The sequence below is a fragment of the Manis pentadactyla genome, chromosome 2 (genome assembly GCF_030020395.1).
Source record: "Manis pentadactyla isolate mManPen7 chromosome 2, mManPen7.hap1, whole genome shotgun sequence".
Taxonomy (NCBI): domain Eukaryota; kingdom Metazoa; phylum Chordata; class Mammalia; order Pholidota; family Manidae; genus Manis; species Manis pentadactyla.
The window spans coordinates 44,819,547-44,835,696 of NC_080020.1; the positions used below are offsets into that span (position 1 = coordinate 44,819,547).

The 16,150-nt window shown below is 38.6% G+C and overlaps 1 protein-coding gene across 3 annotated transcripts in view; it reads left to right on the forward strand.

Annotated features, from left to right (window-relative positions):
* RANBP17 (RAN binding protein 17) overlaps positions 1-16,150 on the forward strand; it is a 383,252-nt gene that overhangs the window by 343,128 nt on the left and 23,974 nt on the right. For 2 of the 3 annotated variants that reach the window (XM_036884800.2, XM_057491712.1), the window contains one exon: positions 1,736-1,902. The exons of the other annotated variant lie outside the window; for it this stretch is intronic. In XM_036884800.2, the coding sequence (XP_036740695.2) occupies positions 1,736-1,902 (167 nt within the window). The remainder of the gene's footprint in view (positions 1-1,735; positions 1,903-16,150) is intronic. 3 annotated transcript variants of the gene reach the window in all.

Below are 16,150 nucleotides of genomic sequence, written 5' to 3' on the forward strand. Positions count from 1 at the left end.
TCTTTAATTCAGCTAATGTTTCACCTCTGATCTGAGCTGCACACGTGTCTTACAACCTCAGCACCTCTGATCTGAGCTGCACACGTGTCTTACAACCTCAGAGATGAATAAGAATAGGAAACTGTTGCTTTAGGAAGTTTATAATTCACTGCTTCCCAGCCCTACTCTCCCAGTCTTACTTTTTCTCTTCTGAGTCAGCCATATGTGCAATTTCTTGAGTACTCATTGTTTTTAATTGTTTCTCTTTTTCTGTTACTAATCAAAACTCCACAGGATCGTGTCCATGTGTTTCCATTAGCCAAACAATCTGAGCCATCCATGCTATGACTCAAACCATGAACTCTGAATAAGTGTCTTTATCTCCGAGCTTCATTTTTCTCATTTGAAAAATGCAAATAACACCTAGTATATTTTAAGTGGTTGTTGAAGTACATGAAATGATAATTTTAATGTTCACAGGAGGTAGCAATAAATGGTTGCCCTCTAAGTGTCCTTACTTGCTTAAAAAAAAACCTTCAGTAATATCCCTATTGCCTTTCAAATTAAATGTAAATGTCTCAGCCCACTGTTGGATGCTCTCAAGGAAGACCCCAACCCACTTTGTCAGCTTGCTTTCTTATGACCCCTACACATTCTTTGACTCAAACCAAAAGTTCTATTTCCTGAATGCACCCTCCTCTTTCACTATGAGGGCAAACTGGTAGTAACTATTAACTTCTGAGTGCACATTGTATTTTAAGAAGATGCTTAATTCCTACATATATTTTTGCTTAATAGCTACTTAATCTTGTTGCTTAAGAGTAAGATCTAGAGTCTAACTCCTTGCTTATTTTCAAACCATGTCTCCACAGTTATCTCCGTGTGGCATTGGACAAGTCACTTAATCCCTCAGTGTCCTCACCTGTGAATGGAAATAATAACAATAACAATTATAGTGCTGTTGTGAGGATTAAAAATAATAATCCATATAGCTAACACAGTAAGCTCTCAATAAATATCAGCTATTTTTATTATGAGAATTTCTAGTCATTTTCTTCTCATCAACTCCTCAAGATATTTTACAAATGATGAGAAGAGTAAGTGACCTTTCAGAGTAACAACACAGCAAGTAATTGGAGCAGATGAGATTTGAACCCAGAGCTGACTGGCTCCAAAATCCATTCCTTTCTGTCACGCTATGTACATTGTGCTAATCTCTCTACCTGAAAAAAGTCCTTCCTATGTCTACCTGGGGTAACTTTCCCAAGCCCATCTCAGGTGCTACCTCCTTCACCAAACTCTCTTTGATCCCTATCCAAATGCGATGTCTCCCTCAAAATACTCACAGCGTTGTGTAACTCATTTTTATACAACATTGTGCTGCACTGACTTGTATACTAAATCCCGAGCTCTTTGACTCCAGGGTGGGGATTTCCCCCGAAGCAGAGCACTTGGCACCAAGCAGATATTTAATAAAGTCCCTTGAATTGAACAGAGCATCATTAAGGTCACAAAAGGAAAATTCTGTCCAATTCAATCCAAGAATCACTTACTTACTAACATATCTCTATGCCAGGTCCTGTAGTAGACACTGGGTTTAAAGAGATAAGCCAGACAAAATCCCTGCCCTCAAGGAATTTACAGTTTGATGAAAGTGCTCTGAAAGCAGAAAGTGACTGTTTTTAATGGAAGCATTGTAATTAAGCGAATGAAACACTTTAGTAATACAAACAAATTCTCATTTATTGTCACACAGATACAGTTGTCTCCTCCAGCTGCTGTACCAGTTTAGACCACCTCCTCACCTACCTCTTCAAGCACATAGCAAAAGAAGGCAAGAAGGCACTTCGGTGTAGAGAGGCTACCCAGGCCGGTCAGAGACTATTACATTTTATGCAGCAAAATCCAGATGTCCTGCAGCAGGTAACTTGTGGTCACCTGACTTACAAAACAGTTTCCCAAAAGCCTACCTGGCCCTAAATATCTCTTAGAGCAACTGGTCTTGCCAAGACTCTTTACCAGTTACTCTCTAGGTACATTTTCCTTGAAGGTAGGATAGTACACTGGCTTTAGGATTATTTACCCTCAAAAAATATGTCAGTTGTTCCAGTGAATCTAGAATTCAAAAAGAGGACAGCTCTTCCAGAGGCCTGAAATAAAATAAAAGACAAAGCTGGAACTAGAAACAGTCAACTTCTGATTTCTTTCCTGGGACTGCTAATAATGTCATCTTAAGTTTGTCTCGTGATTGTTCTGGTCTGTTGGGAAACTACAATGTGCTGGGCTCCCAGTCTGTGCCAAACAACTCTCTAGGAACTTTCCATTCATTGTAACATAGTTGGTATTTTTCTCATTTTAAGGTGAGAAATCAGGGTTCAGATAGGTCATATTCCCAAGAGCATTTAAGTAACAAGTAATAAAGCCACAATTTCTTTATTTTCAAAGTGTTTTCTGACTAGCAATAATATGAGCTAGGTCCAAGTTCAGTATTGTTTAAAAAAACTCATTTCTCAAATCATGGTAACATCATGCATAAAAATTAATATACATGCCAGAAATATTTCAAAGAGAATAATACTGTTTTTCTATGAAGCTACCATCACTAAGATATTTTCTAGTTCCACTAAATTTGAAAAATGATATCTTTATATGCTTCCAGTTGTTTTATTTTGCCAAATTATCTCCATAATAGTCTGTGGTTTACAAATGTAAACACTTCAACAAGGTCATTAGCCTGAAAATAGAATGAGACAGCCACTCTGTTTTCTTCCTGGCTGTCATTTTTTTGCTAATATTAAATGAAATTATGTAAACTTTAGTTGTGGTGATGTTTCAGTTAACCAGTTATGTTCCTGGTGGGGAGAGGTGTAATTAAGATTTTGCATAACTTGGCAAAGGGCTGTAGGCCTATAATTATTTGATATGACACTGGAATTATTATAACATCTTGGCAATATAGTAAAGAGAAGAGGAAGGAACATGTTCATTGAGGACTTCCTACATACAAGGTATAAGAGCCATTCAGACTCATAAGACATAATTTCTTTTCTTAAAAAGTTTCCTGTCAAGTGGAACAGAGATAACTGGTTAGTTATTGGGTAGCTGACCAATTATATGATAATTGGATTAATGTAATGATGACAGAGTAACACAGAGGAGAGGACTTTCAGAGAAGTCTTCTCCTGAGAGGACCACAACCCTGAAATGTGAATATTATCATCCCCATCTTACAGGTGAATAAATTGAGATGCAGAGAGATCAAGTGGAAAGTGGAATGTGAACTAAGGACTGTTTGGCTCTAAAGCCCAAGTGCTTACCACTTACACCAAGGGACTAGTTGGTAGGGATGAGATCTCAGATTCACTTGGAATGCCTTTTCAAAATATACATTTATCAAGATTTGGGTGCACCTCTCCTATTCCCTCGCCCCACCCACCCAACTGCAGCAGCCAGTGGCACTGTTGGGAGTGTGTCATAGCCCGCAGGTGTTTTGTAAGGTTGAGAACCCTTAGACGGTGCATGTAGCCAGTGGAGAAAATAAATACCTATGGATTGGCCAGGAATCAGACCCAGCCCCCAACCCACTATGGCAAGCAACAAGTCTGCCACCAAATCCCTCCTGCCAGCACTCAGTCACGATCACATTATTGTCCCATAAACTTTGGCAGAAACTTATAAGTTAGTAGAAAATTTTAGCAAAAATCAATAGACTATGGTTCTAGACAAATAATGTCAGACTATGTAGAGCAAGTACTGTGGTTGTGCAGGAGACAATCAAGTTTGACTTTACTCAGAATTGTCATGTGTTTGTTGGTTTAAGTAATTTCTGTGTGTTAATAATACTTGGTAATCCTTTACTTTATAGCATATGACTAAGTAGTGATATATCTTTATTAACAGTGGAATACATTCTATTTATTTGGAATGTAGGCTTTCAGATAGCATTTTAAATATTAATGACTGGTCTCCAGTAGTCAGCATAAATATGATTTGCATTAGCACTAGGTTATATCATCTTGAGTGCCTCTGATGTCAACTATGGGGTATAGTAATACCTGACATCATCTCCTTAGGTCACTGACAACTTTGACCTCTATTCTTATGCACAGTTTCTGTCGTCTCAAAAGCTCTTTTTGAATTGATTTGAAATTTTGACTCTTCCCTTTATGAGGCAGTAAAATTGATAATTATTCAGATGGGAACTGAGCGCTGAGTGAAAAATCAATTCCACCCTCTCTCTACTGCGTATAAAATTACTTCTGAGTCGGCTGGACTGAACGGATGGCCAGAGTAAAAGCAGCAGGCAGGAGTAGTGGGAAGAATTAGCTGGACAGAGCTAATAGCCTGAAGGGATGGGCTTGGAGAAGAGGGAGCAGGCCAGTTGGGGGTTATTATGAGCAAGGATGGGTCCCATTGATCATCTGTTTACATCAGCTTTCCAAGACCTTATAAATCAGCCCTGAAGAGCAGCAGAACCCAAGATTCGGCTTCTTACCAGAGGGACTTTGTATTAGATTACTCTCATTTTCACACTCAGATGAAAAGTGAGCCATTGATTATTCATTGGTTGCCCATTAAATGCTGTTTTTATAGATGATTTGCCTATCACAGAAGGTAATGAACAGGGATGCTGCTTCATAACTTGAGGTTTCAGTTTTCAAGGCATCTGTGTCGGTTAAGTAATGCCTAACCCTATTAAAAGGAATGGGTTACAAATTGCTTAACAGTGCTGAAAAATTAGACCCTAATGACTAATTGTGCTTGGAGTTTAGAGAGGGTTTGTCAGCTCTTTAAACTAAACTGATGCAATGATACAGCAATTATTTACTAGTTTGAACTGTTTTTCCTCCCAACCTGGACATGCATTGCTGGAAGCATAACTGCATGAAGATTGTCAGTTCCAAACTGCAAAAGTTATCTCTTGAAGCTTCCATAGCAAACAAAGCATGAACCCATGTAAGGTTCCTTATAGGCCTTTCCATTTGTATACAACAACCTGGGAAGTAATTTTATTTTTTTTATTGAAGTATAGTTAATATACAATATTATAGTAGCTTCAGGTATGGAACATAGTGATTTGACAATTATATACATTACTGAAAGCTTACCCTGATAAGTGTAGTTACCATCTGTCATCATACAAAGATACTATAATATTATTGACCAAATTCCCTATGCTGTACTTTTATCCCCATGATTAATTTACTTTATAATTTGAAGCTTGTACCTCTTTATCCCCTTCACCTATTTTGCCCACCTCCAACCTCCTCCCTCTGGTAACCATCAGTCTCTTCTCTGTATTTATGAGTCTGTTTCTGTTTTGTTTGTTTATTTGTTTTGGTTTTTAGATTCCACATACAAGTGAAATCATGTGGTATTTGTCTTTCTCTGTTTGGCTTATTTCACTTAGCATAATACTCTGTAGGTGTCCATCCATTTTGTCACAAATGGCAAGATGTCATTCTTTTTCATGGCTGAGTAATATGCTACTGTGTATATGTACCGTATCTTCTTTATCCATTCATCGGTGATGAACACTTGGTTGCTTCCATATCTTAGCTATTGTACATAAAGCTGCAATAAACATGGAGTGCCTTATCTTTTTGAATTAATGATTTTGTTTTCTTCAGGTAAATCCCCAGAAGTGGAGTTACTGGGTCATATGGTATTCCTATTTTTACTTTTTTAAGAAATCTCCATCATGTTTTCCATAGTGGCTGCACCAGTTTACATTCCCACCAACACTGTACGAGGGTTCCCTTTTCTCCACATACTCGTCAACAACTTATTATTTCTTGTCTTTGTGATTATAGCCATTCTGGCCAGTGTAAGATGATATCTCATTGTTGTCTTGATTTGCATTTCCCTCATGATTAGTGATGTTGGGCATCTTTTCACGTATCTGTTGGCCATCTGGACGTTTTCTTTGGAAAACTGTCTATTCAGGTCCTTTGCCCATTTTTTAATCAGATTACGTGTTTTTTGGGGGGTGTTTGTGTGTGTTGAATTATCCAAGTTCTTTAAATTCTGAATATTAGCCCTTGTCAGATGTATTATTTGCAATTATATTCTCCCATTCAGTAAACTGACTTTTCATTTTGTTAATAGTTTCCTTTGCTGTGCAGAAGCTCTTTAGTTTGATATGGTCCCCTTCTTTATTTTTGCTTTTGTTACCCTTGCCCGGGGAGACATATCCAGAAAAAAGTTACTACTGGTTGTGTTTAACAGTTTACTGCCTATGTTTTCTGCTAGGAGTTTTACGGTTTCAGTTCTTATGTTTAGGTCTTTAATCCATTTTGAATTTTATTTTTGTATATGGTATAAAACAATGAGCCAGTTTCATTCTTTTGCATGTAGCTGTCAAGTTTTCTCAACACCATTTATTAAAGAGACTGTCTTTTCCGCATGGTATATTCTTGTCTCCTTTGTCATATATTAATTGACCATCTAAGTGTAAGTTTATTTCTGGGCTCTCTGTTCTATTCCATTGATGTATGTGTCTATTTTTGTGCCAGGGCCATACTGTTTGATTACTACAGCTTTGTAGTATAGTTTAAAATCAGGGCACATACCTCCAGCTTTGTTCTTTCTCAAGAGTGCTTGGCTGTTCAGGGTCTTTTGTGATTCCATACAAATTTTAGGATTATTTGCTCTAGTTCTGTGAAAAATGCCATTGGTCTTTTGATAGGGATTGCATTGAATCTGTTGATTTCTTTGGATAGTATGGCCATTTTAACAATATTAATTCTTCCTATCAATGAGCATGGAGTATCCTTCCATTTATTTGTGTCATCTTCAATTTCTTTCATTAGTGTCCTATAGTTGTCATAATAAAGGTTAGGAAAGACATTTTAAGTGCCTGTCACCTAGATATGTGTTTATTATGACCAGTTATGTGGCTTTAGATCTTCACTGTTTTAAAAACATTCTCCAAATAAGCCTTCTTCCATATTTTGCAAATCTAATTTTGCAAACACTAAATTTAGTACATTTGAAGATCCATTATAATTGACTATTTCAACTAAGAATTATCTGAACAGCATTGCTTTGACTTAACAGTTGAGATATTTGACATAACAGTTGTATGGCAACCTAGTTGCCATACATGGAAAAAAAAATTCCCTGTGTGTGTTTTTTTTGTTTTCTTTTGTTTTTTATTATTTTGTTATCATTAATCTACAATTACATGAAGAACATTATGTTTATAGGGTCCCCCCTTCACCAAGTCCCCCTCACAAACCCCATCACAGTCACTGTCCGTCAGCGTAGTAAGGTGTTGTAAAATCACTACTTGTCTTCTCTGTGTTGCACAGCTTTCCCCATTCCCCACCACCACCACATTATACATGCTAATCGTAATACCCCCTTTCTAATTCCCCACCCTTACCCCTCCCTTCCCTTCCATTCTACCCAGTTCCTTTCCCTTTGGTAACTGTTAATCCATTCTTGGGTTCTGTGATTCTGCTGCTGTTTTGTTCCTTCAGTTTTTCTTTGTTCTTATACTCCACATATGAGTGAAATCACTTGGTATTTATCTTTCTCCGCCTGGCTTATTTCACTGAGCATAATACCCTCTAGCTCCATCCATGTTGTTGCAAATGGTAGGATTTGTTTTCTTCTTATGGCTGAATAATATTCCATTGTGTATATGTACCACATCTTCTATATCCATTCATCTACTGATGGACACTTAGGTTGCTTCCATTTCTTGGCTATTGTAAATAGTGCAGCGATAAACATAGGGGTGCATCTGTCTTTTTCAAACAGGGCTGCTGCATTCTTAGGGTAAATTCCTAGGAGTAGAATTCCTGGGCCAAATGGTATTTCTATTTTGAACTTTTTGAGGAACCTCCATACTGCTTTCCACAATGGTTGAACTAATTTGCATTCCCACCAGCAGTGTAGGAGGGTTCCTCTTTTTCCACAACCTTGCCAACATTTGTTGTTATTTGTCTTTTGGATAGTAGCCATCCTTACTGGTGTGAGGTGATACCTCATTGTGGTTTTAATTTGCATTTCTCTGATAACTAGCAATGTGGAGCATCTTTTCATGTGTCTGTTGGCCATCTGAATTTCTCCTTTGAAGAACTGTCTGCTCAGCAGCTCTGCCCATTTTTAAATTGGATTATTTGCTTTTTGTTTGTTGAGGTGCGTGAGCTCTTTGTATATTTTGGATGTCAAGCCTTTATCGGATCTGTCATTTACGAATATATTCTCCCATACTGTAGGGTACCTTTTTGTTCTATTGATGGTGTCCTTTGCTGTACAGAAGCTTTTCAGCTTGATGTAGTACCACTTGTTCATTTTTGCTTTTGTTTCCCTTGCCCAGGGGAATTTCTCTTAAGAGTGTCTTATAGTTTTCAGGGTATAGGTCTTTCTCTTCTTTGGTTAGGTTTATTCCTAGATATTTTATTCTTTTTGATGCAATTGTGAATGGAATGTTCATGAAGAAGTCACTTAAGTTTATGTCCAAGAGATTTTTGCCTATGTTTTTTTCTAAGAGTTTTATGGTTTCATGACTTACATTATCCATTTTGAATTTACTTTTGTGTGTAGGGTTAGACAGTGATCCAGTTTCATTCTCTTAGATGTAGCTCTCCAGTTTTGCCAGCACCATCTGTTGAAGAGACTGTCATTTCCCCATTGTATGTCCATGGCTCCTTTATCATATATTAATTGACCATATATGTTTGGGTTAATGTCTGGAGTCTCTATTCTGTTCCACTGGTCTGTGGCTCTGTTCTTGTGCCAGTACCAAATTGTCTTGATTACTATGGCTTTGTAGTAGAGCTTGAAGTTGGGGAGTGAGATTCCCTCCCACTCTATTCTTCCTTCTCAGGATTGCTTTGGCTATTCGGGGTCTTTGGTGTTTCCATATGAATTTTTGAACTATTTGTTCCAGTTCGTTGAAGAATGTTGTTGGTAATTTGATAGGGATTGCATCAAATCTGTATATTGCTTCGGGCAGGATGGCCATTTTGACTATATTAATTCTTCCTAGCCAGGAGCATGGGATGAGTTTCCATTTGTTAGTGTCCCCTTTAATTTCTCTTAAGAGTGTCTTATAGTTTTCAGGGTATAGGTCTTTCACTTCTTTGGTTAGGTTTATTCCTAGATATTTTATTCTTTTTGATGCAATTGTGAATGGAATTGTTTTCCTGATTTCTCTTTCCATTGGTTCATTGTTAGTGTATAGGAAAACCACAGATTTCTGTGTGTTAATTTTGTATCCTGCAACTTTGCTGTATTCTGATATCAGTTCTAGTAGTTCTGGAGTGGAGTCTTTAGGGTTTTTATGTACGATATCATGTCATCTGCAAACAGTGACAGTTTAACTTCTTCTTTACCAATCTGGAGTCCTTGTATTTCTTTGTTTTGTCTAACTGCCGTGGCTAGGACCTCCAGTACTATGTTAAATAACAGTGGGGAGAGTGGGCATCCCTGTCGTTCCCAATCTCAGAGGAAAAGCTTTGAGCCTCTCGATGTTCAGTATGATGTTAGCTGTGGGTTTATCATATATGGCCTTTATTATGTTGAGGTACTTGCCCTCTATACCCATTTTGCTGAGAGTTTTTATCATGAATGGATGTTGAATTTTGTCTAATGCTTTTTCAGCATCTATGGAGATGATCATGTGGTTTTTTTCCTTCTTCTTGTTTTGTGTGGTAGATGATGTTGATGGATTTTTGAATGTTGTACCATTCTTGTATCCCTAGGATGAATCCCACTTGGTCATGGTGTATGATCCTTTTGATATATTTTTGAATTCGGTTTGCTAATATTTTGTTGAGTATTTTTGCATCTACATTCATCAGGGATATTGGTCTGTAATTTTCTTTTTTGGTGGGGTCTTTGCATGATTTTGGTATTAGGGTGATGTTGGCTTCACAAAATGAGTTTGGGAGTATTCCCTCCTCTTCTATTTTTTGGAAAACTTTAAGGAGAATGGGTATTATGTCTTCTCTGTATGTCTGATAAAATTCCGAGGTATATCCATCTGGCCCGGGGGTTTTGTTCTTGGGTAGTTTTTTGATTACCTCTTCAATTTCTTTGCTCGTAATTGGTTTATTTAAATTTTGTGTTTCTTACTTGGTCAGTCTTGGAAGATTGTTGAATTTTTCTAGGAGGTTGTCCATTTCTCCTAGGTTTTCCAGCTTGTTAGCGTATAGGTTTTCATAGTATTCTCTAATAATCCTTTGTATTTCTGTGGAGTCTCTTGTGATTTTTCCTTTCTCGTTTCTGATTCCATTGATTCTCTTTTTCTCTTGATAAGTTTGGCTAGAGGCTTATCTATTTTGTTTATTTTCTCAAAGAACCAGCTCTTGGTTTCACTGATTTTTTCTATTGTTTTATTCTTCTCAATTTTATTTCTTCTCTGATCTTTATTATATCCCTCCTTCTGCTGACTTTAGGCCTCATTTGTTCTTCTTTTTCCAGCTTCGATAATTGTGACATTAGACCATCCATTTGGGATTGTTCTTCCTTCTTTAAGTATGCCTGGATTGCTATATACTTTCCTCTTCAGACTGCTTTCGCTGCGTCCCACAGAAGTTGGGGCTTTGTGTTGTTGTTGTCATTTGTTTCCATATATTGCTGGATCTCCATTTTAATTTGGTTGTTGATCCATTGATTATTTAGGAGCATGTTGTTAAGCCTCCATGTGTTTGTGAGCCTTTTTGCTTTCTTTGTACAATTTATTTCTAGTTTTATACATTTGTGGTCTGAAAAGTTGGTTGGTAGGATTTCAATCTTTTGGAATTTACTGAGGCTCTTTTTGTGGCCTAGTATGTGGTCTATTCTGGAGAATGATCCATGTGCACTTGAGAAGAATGTGTATCCTGTTGCTTTTCGATGTAGAGTTCTATAGATGTCTATTAGGTCCATCTGTTCTAGTGTGTTGTTCAGTGCCTCCGTGTCCTTACTTATTTTCTGTCCGGTGGATCTATCCTTTGGAGTGAGTGGCGAGTTGAAGTCTACTAAAATGAATGCATTGCATTCTCTTTCCTCCTTTAGTTCTGTTAGTATTTGTTTCACATATGCTGGTGCTCCTGTATTGGGTGCATATATATTTATAATGGTTATATCCTCTTGTTGGACTGAGCCCTTTATCATCATGTAATGTCCTTCTTTATCTCTTGTTACTTCCTTTGTTTTGAAGTCTATTTTGTCTGATACTAGTACTGCAACACCTGCTTTTTTCTCCCTAGTGTTTGCAGGAAATATGTTTTTCCTTGTCTTTGGGTTTGAGGTGAGTCTCTTGTAAGCAGCATATAGATGGGTCTTGCTTTTTTATCCATTCTGTTACTCTGTGTCTTTTGATTGGTGCATTCAGTCCATTTACATTTAGGGTGATTATTGAAAGATATGTACTTATTGCCATTGCAGGCTTTAGATTTGTGGTTACCAAAGGTTCAAGGTTAGCTTCTTGAGTTTCTTACTGCCTAACTTAGCTCGCTTATTGAGCTGTTATAAGCACTGTCTGGTGATTCTTTATTTCTTTCCCTTCTTATTCCTCCTCCTCCATTCTTTGTATGTTGGTTGTTTTATTCTGTGCTCTTTTGTGTTTTCTTTAACTGCTTTTGTGGGTAGTTGATTTTATTTTTTTGCCTTTAGTTAGTATTTGGTTGGTCTGCTTTCTTTGCTGTGATTTAATATTCTCTGGTGACATCTATTTAGTCTTAGGAGTGCTCCCATCTAGAGCAGTCCCTCTAAAATACCCTGTAGAGGTGTTTTGTGGGAGGCAAATTCCCTCAACTTTTGCTTGTCTGGGATTTGTTTAATCCCTCCATATTTAAATGATAATTGTGCTGGATGCACTATTCTTGGTTCAAGGCCCATCTGTTTCATTGCATTAAATATATCATGCCATTCTCTTCAGCCTGTAAGGTTTCTGTTGAGAAATCTGATGATAGCCTGATGGGTTTTCCTTTGTAGGTGACCTTTTTCCTCTCTCTAGCTGCCTTTAAAACTCTGTCCTTTTCCTTGATCTTTGCTATTTTATTATGTGCCTTGGTGTTGTCCTCCTTGGGTCCCTTCTATTGGGAGTTCTGTGTACTTCCATGGTCGGATCGATTATTTCCTCCCCCAGTTTGGGGAAGTTTTCAGCCATTATTTCTTCAAAAACACTTTCTATCCCTTTTTCTCTCTCTTCTTCTGGTACCTCTGTAATGCGGATATTGTTCCTTTTGGATTGGTCACACAGTTCTCCTAATATTGATTCATTCCTGGAGATCCTTTTATCTCTCTCTGCGTCACCTTCTATGCGTTCCTGTTCTCTGGTTTCTATTCCATCAATGGCCTCTTGCATCTTATCCATTCCACTTATAAATCCTTCCAGAGATTGTTTCATTTCTTTTATCTCCCTCCGGACGTCATCCCTTAGCTCTTGCATATTTCTCTGCAGCTCCATCAGCATGGTTATGACCTTTATTTTGAATTCTTTTTCAGGGAGATTGGTTAGGTCCATCTCCCCAGTTTCCTTCTCAGGGGAGACTGTCTGGGTTAATCTGGTCTTTATCAAATTTTTCTGCCTTTTCATGGCGATAGAGGTAGTTGTGGGAAGATGGAGCGTGTGTCAGCTGGGAGAACATCCCTTCTTGCTGGTTTGTGGCCTTCCTCTCCTGGGAGAACAGCGACCCCTAGCAGCTTGTGCTGGGCAGCTGCGCACAGATGGGGTCTCTGATTCTTGCCCGTCTGCTGTGGAGTTAAGCTCCGTGGTTGCTATAGGCATGGCCAGCCTCAGTCTGCTGCTCCAATATGGCAGAGCCGCGTTGGAGGGGAAACAGGAGGGAGGCTGTTTATCGCTGTGAGGGGCCTCCGAGCTGCGCTGCCGCCCAGGAGGTTAGGGCGCCCAGAGTTCCCTGGGATTCCCAGCTGCTGGGCTAAGTGTCCTGGGACGTTTCAGTGCAGCTGTGGGGTCCCTGTCCCTTTAAGTCTTTCAAAAAGCACTCGCTTTTCTTTGTCCCCGGGGTGCCAGCTGCGGGGACCCACTTGCAGGTTTTACTGTCCTGTTTCCCTAGTATCCAGCACCCCACGCACACCCTGTGTGTCTGCGCTCCAGTGCAGAAGGCTAGGGCTGGGTGTTCAGCAGTCCTGGGCTCCCTCTCCCTCCCCACTCTGACTCCTCTCCTCCCGCCGGGAGCTGGGGAGAGGGGCGCTCGGGTCCCGCCGGGCCGGGGCTTGTATCTTACCCCCTTCGCGAGGCACTGGGTTCGCTCAGGTGTGGATGTGGTCTGGCTGTTGTCCTGTGTCTTCTGGTCTCTCTTTTAGGGATAGTTGTATTTGTTGTATTTTCAAAAATATATATGGTTTTGGGAGGAGATTTCCACTGCTCTACTCATGCCGCCATCTTGGCTCTGCCCCCATCCCTGTGTGTTTTTATGTCATTACAAAGATAATCTAAAATTTAAGAGCAAGCCAATAGTAACAGTGATTAGCCCTGATCTGCTGCAGTAATTTTGGAAGATAAAATTTCTTTATGAAATTTTTTTTCAGTTTTATCATGGTCATGTTAAGTGTTTGCATATATAATCCATAAATCAGCATTCATTTAGTTATATCACAGAGTGAAAGATTTGCACAAATTAGGTAAATGAAAGAGGGTGTTTTACAGCAATAGATGGACATTTAAGAGATGTGAGTAATTGTTTTTCAGATTTTAAGAATAAGACACTGATGCTGAATGCTTCTTTAAATCAGAATTTCAATTAAAACTAATTGCTCTAGAAAGAGTAGCACTTTCCACAGAAGTAGAACAAGAACTATGCAATTGTCAGTATTACTGATTAATCATGCAGTTAACTTATTAACAAGGTATTTTTAGTAATTATAGTCTCTAAAATCTAAATACATTGAATGGAGAAATTAGAACATTTAGGTTTGAATTTATCTTACCCCTATTTAACTATTTGGCTCAAATCAGCTATATTAAAACCAAAAAAAGTTCTAATTATAGTTTATAGTTTTCCCTTCCTTCTTCCCTTGCTCTCTTTCTGTCTGTGCTAACCTGACATTTAACTACAAACTGTGAAGAGCTGTCAGGAGTTATAAGAATCATACTTCAGTAAGGATATATGCTGAAAGAACATTCACCCTTTTCCTCAGTCAGTCAGTCAATCAATGAAAATTGCTTTTGTATAGTGCTCTTCATGACATGCATCCCAAAGTGAATTACAGCAAAAGAGAAATCATCTGCTCTTTTTTCATTCTGTCTTTAGATTGAAATGATACTGCTCAACATTTTGACATACTGTATGAGACATCTTTCATACTTAAGATTCCATTCCATATTACTAAGTAGGAGAAAGTGCAGTCATGTATTTAACTGATATTGAGATTTTGGCCTATAGAACCTTAGCAAAACTCTCACACTGGGAAACACTTAAGCAGATGAAATATATTCACATCTCTTTTCCTCTAAAAAAAATTAGCCAGATTTTCCAATGTTACTATAAAGACATTTCTAGTGAACCTAAAGAGAAAGTGTACACTTTACATGACCCATTGACTCAGTCTGCTTGATTTGAAACTTTATTACTGCAAACATGGCAGAAGTAGATAGAAAATCAAAAACACATGCCTAAAGAATATGCACAGCTGGATCAGAAAATAACATGAATTTAAAGAGTTACTAAGCCAAGGACTGGTCATTGGACAGTGAAAGTGGAAGATAGGAACTGATACATCATGATGGAATTATTTTTTGCACATGCTGCTCTCTTGGTGTCTTAGGGTTTCAGCCCCAGGCATGTGCACTATGGATTCAGTGAGACCAAGAATGACAATGGGATGTTCTTGTAAAAGAGTTCATAGCCAGCTCTATTCTCACAGCAGTAGGTCAGAAATTAGAATCACATCTGCATCCAGCAGTCTACAGGTCCATAATTCACCCCTGTCTCTGCCTCCTCCCAGAGCACTGGGCAGAGCTCTTTATATAGTGACTCAGTCAATAATAGGTTATTGCCTATGGATGTGGAAGCAGTAGCCAGCAGTAGGCTATTACATCATCAAGTAGTTTAGGGTCAGGTGAGGATCTGGGCCATCGGAACTTCCATTTTCCCCACACTTGTTCTTGCATGTACTAGACAAGTCTGTGCATGTACTCTGTATTTATTTCTAGGAAGAAAATAATATTGGCAAAATGTAAGTGCTTAATTTGTACAGGCACTAGCTTAAGCTCTTTACATATGCATTAAATCTGATTAATCTTCACAGTATCTCTGTGAAGCTATAGTATTATAATTACCAATTTACAGATATAGAAACAGACAAAAAAATTAAATTTCCTAAGATCATGTGGTCAATAAATGGAAAACCTAAACTTTTAGCCTAGGTCTGTTTGATTCCAGAGTTCACATGCTTAACCACAAAACTACAGCTTGTTGGTGGCTACTAATCTGAAGTAGTATATATGTTTTGACCACTTACAGTGAGGCAGATTGAACTTCTTATAAGTCCTACCAGGGCCATCCTTAAGGTAGAATGATTTAGAACAGTCATCCTATAACCCAACTTTGTGTTGCAGCCAGAGTAAGACAGATGGGCAGTGACCTAGAGAATCAACCGGTGAGGGAGAGGGAAGTTGCTTTACCAGCTGGTACAGAAAAGCCCTGTGGCTCCCGGCATCACTGAGGCAGAGCTAACAGAGCTGCCTCTCTTATTCCACTTGCATACCCAATCATTAACTCTACAGCCAGACACTGCGGATATAAAAGTAGGACATGTATCCTTGAGAAGGTCAGAGTCTAGCAATATAACTTTCATAATGTTCCTTTGTGACTTTTCTTTAATGCCTTTGAGGTAGCTCTTGAGGTTTACTCTAACCTGATTTTTCTAGGATAGATTCAGTATGGCAGCTAGGAAATAAAGTGGGGGAAGCGGCAAGTGCTTTGTATCTGGATTCCTTACCCAGCACATCTCTAGGCTTTGTCCCAACTCTCACCACTGATTCATCAGTATAGAATGCCATTTTTCACCTCTTTCTAATGGTAAACAGCTTCTCTTTTCTAAAGGAAGCTTCTACTACTGAGTATCATTAGCTCTATCAAAGATCATTCTTAAGGCCCTCCCACACTGATAAGTCTGAAACTGACACCTGGGCTCCTGTGAGCATTCCTCTCCCTTTCCTTTCAATTCTGCAAGGTGTCACAAGCTAAGATGCCTATAAAGCCAA